Source organism: Prosopis cineraria, unplaced genomic scaffold, assembly GCF_029017545.1.
Source record: "Prosopis cineraria cultivar Desert tree isolate PC_DT_omini unplaced genomic scaffold, ASM2901754v1 PC4, whole genome shotgun sequence".
In the NCBI taxonomy this organism is placed as follows: Eukaryota; Viridiplantae; Streptophyta; class Magnoliopsida; order Fabales; family Fabaceae; genus Prosopis; species Prosopis cineraria.
In genome coordinates this window covers 4,331,795-4,343,910 of record NW_026555335.1, presented here as the reverse complement: position 1 = coordinate 4,343,910, position 12,116 = coordinate 4,331,795, and the positions used below count along the sequence as shown (strand labels likewise).

At 32.8% G+C, this 12,116-nt stretch overlaps 2 protein-coding genes across 2 annotated transcripts; both read right to left on the bottom strand.

Moving 5' to 3' along the window:
* Window positions 1-622: 622 nt before the first annotated feature.
* Window positions 623-2,702, bottom strand: LOC129308370 (probable pectinesterase/pectinesterase inhibitor 12). Its single transcript, XM_054949451.1, has 2 exons — window positions 2,375-2,702; window positions 623-1,462 (listed from the first exon to the last, which is right to left on the bottom strand). Exons 1-2 carry the CDS (start codon window positions 2,700-2,702, stop codon window positions 777-779), a joined length of 1,014 nt encoding a protein of 337 aa, XP_054805426.1. The 3' UTR covers window positions 623-776.
* Window positions 2,703-7,122: 4,420 nt separating this feature from the next.
* Window positions 7,123-8,540, bottom strand: LOC129308369 (probable pectinesterase 56). Its single transcript, XM_054949450.1, has 3 exons — window positions 8,405-8,540; window positions 7,898-8,191; window positions 7,123-7,808 (listed from the first exon to the last, which is right to left on the bottom strand). Exons 1-3 carry the CDS (start codon window positions 8,538-8,540, stop codon window positions 7,123-7,125), a joined length of 1,116 nt encoding a protein of 371 aa, XP_054805425.1.
* Window positions 8,541-12,116: the final 3,576 nt, after the last annotated feature.

The following is a 12,116-nucleotide window of genomic DNA, read 5'->3' as shown; positions in this document are numbered from 1 at the left end:
ACTTTTTAGATAAAGTTAAGGAGTAAAAAGAATGATAATTAACCCTTCATTTTAACTTGAATTTAACATATTTCTCTCCAATAAATCATACTATGTACAAAACTTTATGATTTTATATTAAAAATAAGAATCACTAACACGCCCCACTCCCAGTAGCTAAGCCACATTGGTTTGAGAGATGCAAATGCACTCCCTCACTTCAAAAAAAAATTATAAGTGGGATATATAAAATTTATAAATTTGCATTCTCTACTCTTGATATTTTGCACCCTCTAAATTAAAGGAAAAATATTTAGGCTTAAAAGTTTATTAGATAAATAATATTTTAATGATCTAAATAGGATATGAAGAGCATATTTATAATAAAAGACTATATTAATTTATTCAATATAATTTTTTTTAAAATAAAAAATATGTTAAAATTATTTATGTTATTATAATTTTACTCGTAGTATAATTATTTTTTAAAAAAATATTATTTTTTATTAAATTATTTTATATTTTTTAATTTAAGATTCTTACTCCACCATTGCATAAAAAATGATTGAAATGTACAAAAAATGTGCCATAAAATTAAATCACGACCATTAATTAAATACAATGAACAAAAGACTCGACGAACTGAACATTATTCATCTAATCGATTTCCAATTATCCATCCATGCACTTTATTAATTGTTCGATCACTTGCTCAATGAACACACATAACACACACAAACGCAATAATCGGGAAATTAAATTAACAAAATAAAAATATATGCGAACTCAACTTGGCGCTAGAGACCTGGACGATATGGAATCCGAAGTTGAGGAATCCAAGCATTGCCGTCCAGAAACGCAGAAGCAGCGAACCCTTCAACTTCCATCGGATCAGCCGCAACCCTAACCCCAGGCCACTTCACTCTATCACCAGTCCTCGCCCCCGGCCCTTTATTCTTATACTCTATGTAGCTCAACCTGTCCGTACGCGCCGTGCCATACATAATCTCCCACCCTTTCGGATCAATCAGTGAATCGATGTACGATTCCATTATCACCACCCTCGAATACGCCCTCCACGGCCTCCCTAACGTCGCTCTGACCACCCTCGACTTCTGATCTGCGTCCTTCGGGGATATGGTGAAATGGCAGGACTGGAAGACGAAGCCGGTAGCTTCACTGTCGGAGGAGCGAGACTGGGCGGTGAAGGTGACGAACTCCCTAGGCCTGGCGAAGAGGTTGCAGTTCTGGAAGAGAGCGGCGGCGTCGCCCATGATGAAGTCGACGGTGCCGTAGATGTCGCAATCGCGGTAGAATTGGCGGCCAGAGACGGCCCACAGGGTGTCTTGGAAGCCTTCGATGGAGCATCTGTAAAAGGCGCTGTGATCGGCCTGGTTGAATACGGCCACTCCGGGGCCGGCATCGCTCCCTGCGGTGTTCACAAATCCTAGGTGTTCGGCCACGAACCCTGATCCATAGATCGCTGACAAAACAAGCTTGATTATCAGATCAGTTTTCGTTAACAACGTCGATTACTTAAATGGTTATTTTTTGGTTCGTAAAAATGGCCGAGTTAATTCCATCAGGATTCGATTGCATTCCATCAGGTCATTTTGGTAAAGAGGAAAGCAACAATATGAAAATAAAATTGTTGGACAGCAAATTGTATGAAAATAGAATTCAGGGAAGCTTCTCTAAATGTCATGTTAATATTTTACCTAGTGTAAGTTTAAAATGTAACTATTGGAAAAAAAAAATTTCCACAGGTTATTAGTGCTTTTGAACGCTAACAAATAATCTCAAGGAAATGCACAAGTAATTAATTAATAGCATCATTTTTTGGCTTTTTCCCTTTTGAGTGAACAATCTAACGGATTTGGATTTAGGATGAACAAGTGTAAGTGACTCAGTACAATTTCAATAACTTTCAAATAAGTAAATAATTAAAGGACCTCCAACATATGGAGTATTGCCATTTTCCTATCATATTAAATATTGAATATAAGTGACTTCTACAATGAAATTCTTAGGCTGAGGATAGATTTCCTAATTCTGGCTTCATTATTCGCTGACACGTTCTTATTTTGAAATATATGATCATTATTATGATGGTGGGGCACAAGCATGCATGGAGACAAAAGCGCACTTCGATTTTTTCCAATACATGCATGATCAATAAAATCGATCCATTAATAATCATATGAGAGGTACTACTGTACTGTGCTAGCATTCTGATGAAAATTAAAATAGAGTAAACTTTACAACTCACAATACAGTAGAATTCATTTTTACTTATAAAATATCTCGATCCTCAGAGAGCTAGGGCTGGCAACATGTATATAGAGATTATGTTACAGACATATAAATGTGTGCGCGTGCATATATATATATATACCTAGTGTGGCACTTTGATCGGTGGCTGTGGTTCGATTGCCAGTAATCCTTGTAATTTGGGTGCCGCTTCCGACGAGGACGATGTTGGTCTTGTCGGAGGGGATTCTGAGATATTCCTCGTAGATTCCAGCTTTGATCTCTATTCTGATTCTCTTTCCACTCAGCCTCGGAGCTCGTGCTATTGCTTCACTTATACTCGCGTAATCTCCATCCCCATCCTTTGACACCACTATTACGCGTCCATGATGATGAGACGAAGAAGAAGAAGAATAAGAAAGTTGTACAAAAAACATCAAACGCAGGATAGAGGTTATCATGAAGCTAGCCATTGGACGAGATCAATCACCACAGTGATTTTGCTATATCCAAGTGTTGTTGATTAATTATATGGCCACCTACGTATATATCTAGCTAGTCTGATCTCTGGCTTTGAACGTGGTGTGTATGGAATGTGAGAAGTGGAAGTGATGGTGAGTTAAAGTTTTGTCATCATTCGCTCTTTTTCTATAAACAAAATGATGAAGCTGAGAAAGGAAAAACGTAGCCCGAGAGCCATGGAAGGTGGATAGTGCAAGGAATTGGGATTTATCGTCATGGTGTATGGTGAGGCATTAATTGGCCACTAACTTTAGAAAAGTGGCTGTTTGGTACGTTGCAAACAGTGAGAAATGGAACCAGATAGATAATTCACTCTGACAAAATTGTTAAGAGTCTTTTTTGATTACATGTATCTCGCTAGCTAGTAGGTAGACGTGGATGAGTGGTTAGTACGCAGTTGATGGTCAAGAGAGCCAAACTTCATTTTTCACACTCTTTTCATTCCCAGCCGGTTGGTTCAGCTGTATAATTCAAGTCAAAATTAACTTGAATGGATTGTATGTGTTGTATAAATTAAAATATTCTTGGGGTTTTTTATTCTTAGAGAGTGTGTATAGAGAGCGTCGTTGGCAAGAAAACAAACCCTCAAACGATGTTCAAATTTCTTAACCACGAATGCCAACTATAAAAATACCCTAGCAAACCCAAAAATTATAAATGAATTATACATTTATTGATTTATCAAGTTGTACATTCAACTGAACCAATTGCCTGCTAAATGAATTTCTTAAGATCGCACAAATTGATGAATTCTACAATTGAACCAACTAATCGGCGTCTTTTGCATTCACATGAACTTAAACTTGAAATTTTATGTTTAAACGGTGATGGCTCTTTTCACTATAACTAACACCTATTGGTATATTATTTCTCAAGAATTTTAATTGCTTTAAAAATAGCTTTACCAAATTTTATCCACTTTGGGAGCACTTTTTTATTAAAAAAATAATTATGCACTGTTTGCATATTTTGTGGAACATTATATATTCCTCGGCTAGCTAATTAATTATACTTCAAAGTTATCGGGCACACTTAATACTGCTGTGCTAGAGAGCGACAGAGAGAGTTCCATTTGAAAGGCTAAGGCATCTTTTGAAAGTGATTATTCAACGAACAATGCCAATCCCCTTGACTAATTAAGAGTGCGTTAATTATAAGTTGCTAACATCATTAATGTAACCACCACATGATATGACACTCCCGGATGTATGAAAATGACAAACTCAACGACCACACAAGAGTGCACCTAAAAACGTGCATGATTTTAAAAATTAGCATACCAATCTTTGTTTGAGAAAAATCACATGATAAATTTTGTTCCTCTATGAAATACAAGTGAACTTGATTATTTATAAATAAATAAATATATTCATATATTAAATATTCATTTAACTAGACTTTTTAAATACATATATGCTATGTTTTTTATTACTCACAGATATCGACCACCTATTTGAGGTATGGTTAGATATTAAATTTGAGTACCTCTTTTAAATTTTTTGATGTTTTTTATAGGACTGTAATTGAATTGGTTCAAGCATTTGTCGGATCTAATTGGAATATGTAACTCTCCCATAATTATTTAAATTATACTTTTCCAGGCATAATTTAGAGAGCTTGTTTTATTTGATGCAAGGAAAGAAACATTATTTTAAATGTTTAATATTAATTATATTACTTTGATTGTTATTTAATAGTTGAATTTTATATATTTTAATTTTTTTAAGTAATGACTAGTATAATGATAGTTTAAAACATTTTTCTAGTTTTTTTTTCATTTTATTTTACATATCAAATTAAAAAAATCCCATCTGCATAGAATATGAATTTGAAAAAAAAAATTGTTCAAACAAGTAGCAACTCAAAAAAAATGGCAATCATTCATAGAGCTTATCATTGAGTGTATTTAGCAGATGACAACGCTTTGAGGAAAAGGGAAACAAGTTCTCTGAACATTGTAGTTTGCTGAACAGTCAGAACATCTATTAGGTTGAAATATATAGAATATATTGGATTAAAATTCTAGGTGTGGTTTTTATTTAATTCAAATAAGCTGGACGTCGAACATTCAGTTATTGATGGAACGCATGCCATTGTAAGAGAAAACCTACACAAATAAGGACAACATTACCTTCCCAGCTTGAACAAAATTTGAAGTTGGATTAATTTCCAGTGGGCCCAGAATTTTCCAAAGACTCCACGCTCTTCCTCGATGTGACTCAACCACCTTACCTTGGTGGCTTGGTCCTTATATTTGCTTTATTCTGATTAACTCGAAAACGACACTTGCGTTACATCAACGGCGGCACGGAAAAACGGTCATACAAAACGATACTTGGAATGAGCGAAACAAACTTGAAACTAAAAATTAAATCAAATTAAATTTTATTTATTTAACTAGATTTATTTAATTTAATTTTTTTAAAAAATTTTAATTGATCAGTTAGATTTGATTTAAAATTTTTAAAATTAAATAAATTGAACTGATTAAATTTTTTATATTTTTTTTTATATTTTTAAAAATGTGAATGAATTCTCATTTAGGTAAGTAAGAAACATCTTCCTATTACTTGTAATGATATTTTTTTGTGTGTATGTGATGTGATGTTTTAATCTTTTTATTTTTATAATTTATTTTTTAGTGTAATAGTACTAAGTCTTGTTAATTTTTTTATAAACTATTGTATAAGATTTTTATGTTTTTGTTGAACCTAAAACATTAAGGGAAAAAATTAAAAGCCCATGAATCGAATAGACCGATTGAATCAAACTATTAAATTCAGTTCGATTTTAATTTGATTCAGTTATGTATTTCAATTAGATTTGATCTAAATTTTTTTTATATAATTCGGTCAATCAGTTTTAAAAAATTTAAAACCGAACCGACTGAATGCTCATCCCTAAATATACCCTAATTTATTTATAAATTATTTTTATCAATATCAATATAACAAAAGTATAATGAATAAAAATAAGTAAAATTTTAAATACAACCTTTAAATAAAAAATAAAAAGTAAATGAATAATGTAATATTATTTTTCTTGTCTTTCTTTCTTTTACTTTTTAAGGACAATTTAAAAATTTTAATTTAAAATAAAATAATTTATCAATTAATAATTTATAAAATGAATTATATTATATTTATACTTTTAAAAAGTCATCAATATATAAATCGGAGGAGTGCATGACTATTTCAGCGTTCACATCTTAATGCCCCCGAAACGGCTAATGAAGACAAATTACTATATTTTCTGAAGAAGCTTGACGGGATAGGTTCCTCTTTTCTTCTGCCACTTGAAATTATTGAACGTAATTATGGACAAATCCTGGGCTGCGTGAAACTTGAACCTGTTCGGCACCGTATGAGTAATGATTAATTGCTTACTGGTGAAAACAGTTTGGAACTAATATTCTTAATTAACTCACTCAATCGCTTTAACCTTATATTGCAAGATATAACGTGTTTCATATAGGTATGCATGTGCACATGTTATAGTACGTATATACCTGTTACTTCTTAATTAACGTCACGCTCTTTATACTCTCCTTTCATATTATAAGTTATATTTAATTAATTCATGATTTTTGAATAATATTATTTAAAATCTTAAATTTTAAAAAATGTTCACATATTTTATTTATACTCTAATTAAATATCATATATAAAAACCGTGATAATAATAATTAAAATTTTAATACATAATTTTAAAAAAAAAAAGTAATAAATGAAGTAAAGATATAATTTAAAAAATAAATATAAAAATTATTCAACACTCTATATTTTGAATCAAGTAAAGTTTTTAAAATATGCATTATATTATAGTTCAGGGGAGTACGTATATTTATATAGTTTAGGCTGACCTACTAATTCTTTTTTAACTCTAAACTTAAATAATTAGGCTGCATTTCTAAGTCACATTATCGAAAAAATAAGTAAACTAAACTCATATTATCTTCAGAAGTTATACCATGATAAATTATCAAAGGATTGGTCCTCCTCCCCTAGGAAAAAAGGACATAAATATAGAAAGGTGAATCTAATTGTACTCTTTTTAAAAATTTTGTTCTGAATTATGAGATTACAATCTCAGGTTAATTACTATATTATACATGTATTAATATCGCAGTAAGTAGTAGTCTGGGAATATATTCGTCGAAACTTTATGAATGCAGAAATGCCTTTCGCACACACAGCAGAAAAGGATATATTATATTTTACGAGAAAAGACGCCCAGATGCACTACGTTAATTATACTTTGAGATTCCTGCTTTTTAATTTGCTTCCCCTTCAAATACGGAATCCGTACTTCTTGATCACCCAAAGCAAATGTTTAATGTAGATATTAATCTAACAAAAAGAAAAATAATTATTATAATCCTCCAATGTATGGAACCCCAGTTTGAGGAATCCAAGCGTCACCTTTTATGAACCTGGACACAGTGAATTCCCTCACCTGATCCGCATCCGGCACCTCCACCACACCAACCCACCTCACTCTGCCACGTGTGCTCGATCGAGACCCTTCATTCTCGAACTCTATGTAACTCGCCTTATCGGTGGGCGTCCCCTCCATCTCTCCCCACCCCATCGGACTCACTATATCATCTATGTACGCCCGCATGATCACCACCCTCGAATACGCCCTCCACGGCCGTCCTAAAATTGCCCTGCCCGCACCGGATAACTGCTTCCCGGAGTCCTCTGTAGACGCCGTGAAACGACAGTACTGGAAAACGAAACCGGTGCGTTCCAGGGGGTCGTCACGAGACTGCGCAGTGAAGACGGAGAAGCCGGCGAGGCGGGTGTAGAGCACGCAGTTCTGGAAGACGGCGGCGGTGTTTCCCATGACGAAGTCGACGGAGCCGTAGATGTCGCATTCCCGGTAAAATTGACGGCCTGATGAGGCCCACAAGGTGTCCTGGAAGCCCTCGATGGAGCAGTTGTGCAACACGGACCTGTCCGCCGTGTTCAGGAGAGCTAGGCATGGGCCCGCTTTCGGCCCAGCTGAGTTGACAAAGGCTATTCCCTGGCCCACGAAGCCTGCTCTTTGAATTGCTGAGAAGTTGACAAGAACTCGAGACAAGTAATATTATATTGGATGCTAGATGATAGATGGATGGCCTTATTTGAGTAATTAAACGTACCTACTGTGGCTGTTTGAGACAGCATGCCACCATTGTGGTGTCCGAGAATGACAGTATCATGGCGACCGTTGCCGATGAGAAGTATGTTGGTTTTGTCGCGGGGAATGTGGAGACGCTCCTCGTAGATTCCAGGTCGAACGAGGATGGTGTATTTTGCGTCGCTGTTGGAAGGAGCTTCTGCAATGGCTTGGCCGATTGTGGTGTAATCTCCTCGGCCATCAATGGACACTGTAACTGCAGAAGAAGAAGCCGACGAAGAAGCCGACGACAATGGTGATGAGAGAATGAGCAGAACTAGTGTGGGAAAGACCAAACAGAGTGATTCGTTAGCCATGAGAGAATAAGGGAAGTATGGTGGTCACTCCTCGATCGTTAAAATGTATATATATACAGCCAGATGGCGCCGGAAGCTATTTCTAGTTAATGAATAGCTAGATGCATTGCCACTGGTTGTTACTTACATGTTGACTTGTGCATATTAGTGCATGCCTGTCTGCCTACATGTACCTGAGGTTGATGCAGATCCTTTGGGGACCGCGTGTTTCTGATATTGTCTTGGGAGTCCAAACACAAGAACGCACTTGCTGGGGATCATATAGAAACAATATCTGGTAAATCTTATCCATCGACTTGCACTTCTCATGATTCCGTACTAGTTTCCGAGCATCATGTCTGTGCGTACTTGTTTGTATACACATATTAATAACTCCACCGACCAGCATTTCGGCACTGGGTTTTACTTCAGCACGTTGCCATTCTCGATTGCTTTCTTGCGTGCTCGTGCCTTTTGCTTTCAAAGCTAATGATGTTAATTCAGTTTAAGTGCAACCAACAATTTTTGGTTGTCACTAATTAATTGAAGCCCAGCCGTCACTAGAGCGACATTATAGTTCCCATTTAATTTATGTGAGGATAGTATGATGGGCTCAATTCTATTTGAGGGGCTAACTTATACTGAATCATCGGTCAACCTGTTTGTCAGAATTCACATCAATCCTAATTAGCTATACCGTACTCCTTGTGAACCAAGAGTTTTTAATTTTCAAAATTATGAGGACCCATGAATGTAATTTTAGGGATTGATGTGTTATCCGAGTATGATATATAGGATTCATCATTTTAAGAGAAAAAACGTGGGAAGCTAATTTACTAATCTTTCCTTGATGTTTTTAAAATAAAAAACGAATACATATAATTTCAATAATTTGTTTAGGAAATGTTTGAACCTAAAAGTGAGTAGAGCCTAAAAGTGGCACAACAACAACAAAAAAAAAAAAAAAAAGGTGGACACGGTCTAAACAAGAGTGGAACTAAAAAATTTTATTAAAGGAGTTCGAGATGATAAAGGAGAGATAATAATGAAAGAAAAGTTTTATATATATATATATATATATATATCTCTCATTAACATGACATAAAAAATTTTAACATATGTATTTATATCAATTTTATAAATATACAATGAAAATAAATATATATTTCATTTTTTAAGTTTTACTCATTGATTTTTCTTAAAATAAAAATCATTAATTATTATGTTGTGTAAGCTTTTTAGCAATTTCTTACTCAATAAAATTATCATTAAATTGATAAAAATTTTATCTTCTCCACAAGCATTGAATGATTTGAATGTTTTATTAGAATTTAAAGTTTCATTCAATTTAAGAAATGTTATTACTTACTTATTAAATTTACTATTTAATTCTTTCAATTGATAAGCATTATAAATAAATATATCAACACAATAATGAGATCAAACATGACCTTTTAGCTCTTGGATAAATGATTTTATGATAGATATCAAACACGTCGCATTTAATATATCTTAGAATTTTTATTGTAATACTTGACAAATTTGTTAATAATAATTTATTAATTTTTTTCATTAAATATAAAATGAAAATAAAGTCAAATCACATGAACGTTTTAAGAGCATGTGTAATATTATCTTGTTAAAAACAAGTAGGGGAGGTAGAGATAACATACTACTCTTTTAATCTTATTTATAAGATAAAGAGAAAAATATTTTTATTTTTATTTATAAGATATTTTTTTATTTTTTATGTTTATCTTTATTTAAAAAAAAATCTCCATGAGTCACGGGGAGCTAGTAATGAGCAATCATCATAAAAATGTCCAACAGCAGAATACTTGTTAGGAACTCATCATTATTCTTAATCTCCGCCGCATCTTCCAAAGTCATTTCACCTTCCATCAATTAACCTATTTGCATTGAGGGAAAGCCGTGTGTGAAGTGATTTTGGAGCCTAAAGCAAAATTATTTAAGAGATTTAATGTATTATTGTTTAGGTTTAAAGATCATTTTCATCTCTTAATTATATATAAAAAGTCATAAATACTCTTTAAATTCAATTATGAGTCAATTTTAATTTGTCCATCAATTTTAAAATTCCCTCCGTTATCACTCTGACGTTAAAAATACTTAATATTTATTAGTCATTAGTGGGTCTCAATATTTTTTTAATATTTTTATTAATTTAAGAGTCATTTTTTACCTTTCAACTTCTATTCAAATAGTTATTTTTCCTCTCAACTCAAATATTTTATAACAAAAATATTAAAAAAATATAATGTGAGTGCACTAATTATGAGAAACGGCAAGTTAATTGTAAAGAAAATCTTTAAAGTTGAGGGTTAAAAGTAACTCATGATTGAATCTAGGACAATTTGTGACGTTTTGCATATAATTTAGAGGTAAAAATGATCCTTAACCCTGTTAATGTCATAAAGTTATCTAAAAATTTTAGAGGATATATAATATTTCAAGAAATTTGATTGTTAATGATATATTTGGATGAGATTTTATTATGATTTTTTCATACATTTAATTCGTGGCCTTCCCCTTAGCTTTGTATAGCTGGCAATAACCCGCGTTACTTTTATTCAATATAAGTCTTTTCTATTCAATTTATATTTAGATTGCATTTTAGCATCATCGAAAACTATAGTAAAGAACTTCAGGCACAGTTCCGTCTTGGTGGGAGCCTGGTCATTCAACAATCAACAGTTAAGACCGTTTGGTCTTTCGCATGCCAAGCACGCCATTATTTTCGTCATAAGTTTATGGGATTATTTATCTACATGCCTGATGCATACAATATCAACCCACGTAAAGCCGCTTATAAATAAATCCGAGAATGTAGTTTACCCTAGAAATTAATACTAATGATGTCATTGTTTAATTTCTTTAGTGTTCAATGCAAAATATACAAGTCTTAAAATATTGCACTAATTATAAATTATAAACTGTATAATTGACTTCAAACTTTATGTGACGCGCAAGACCAACATATAGTTAGTGCTAAAAAATTAGAACTCAAAATATTGTAAAATATATATATAAAATAATCTGGCTAAGCATTCTTTATAGCTTCCTTAACTCGTGAACAAAAATGGTGACCAAGGTCGCAGTTCATCAAGGTCTTCTTCTGAGCTGTCAGGGCGAGGCATGTAAAATAAAAGGATTACTAAGCACAAACCATGGGAGAACCTCATCCTCCACATTATGAGGGTAGGAGGGACGAGGATGTGTTCTCGCCATGAGAGAATTACGATCCCATCCCAACACAAAAACATCAAGCCAGTCTATTTGAGATGACATAGCCCACTTTTCTCAGCTCTCCTTCTTACAAGTAAAGTTGATAATTTAAATCAAGCCCAACAAGCTAATTCAAACTCACCTAAAAAATTTAAAACTAAATCTAAAAAATATTAATTTTTTAATGTTTGAATTTATTCAGGTAAGCTCAAATAGGCTTGAAAAAATTTAGGTCAAGTTCAATTGGGTTCGTGCTTGACCCGAATAAACAAAATAATTTTTTTAAAAATATAATAAATATTAATTACTTTTTAAAATTTTATGTCATTTTATACTAAAATACTATATATTTGAGTGTATTATTATAGTTATTTTAAAAAATAAAATGTAACATCCTAAAAATTTTAAGACTCAAATTTATTTAAAAAAAATAAATAAAAATAAAATAAAATATCTATAATTAAATTAAAATTTAGAATAATTTAATAGAGGTCTAGAGTTTGAATTTTACTAAGCAAAAGTTTGGTTTTATTTGATTTTTAACTATGGGAAAAATTACCAAAGTTGACCCGGGCTTTTGTGCAATAATAAAAAATGTTGGGCCCTTTCTTGTAATTTTTCCCAAACTTTTTGACCAGCATTTTAAAGAGCAAACAGATG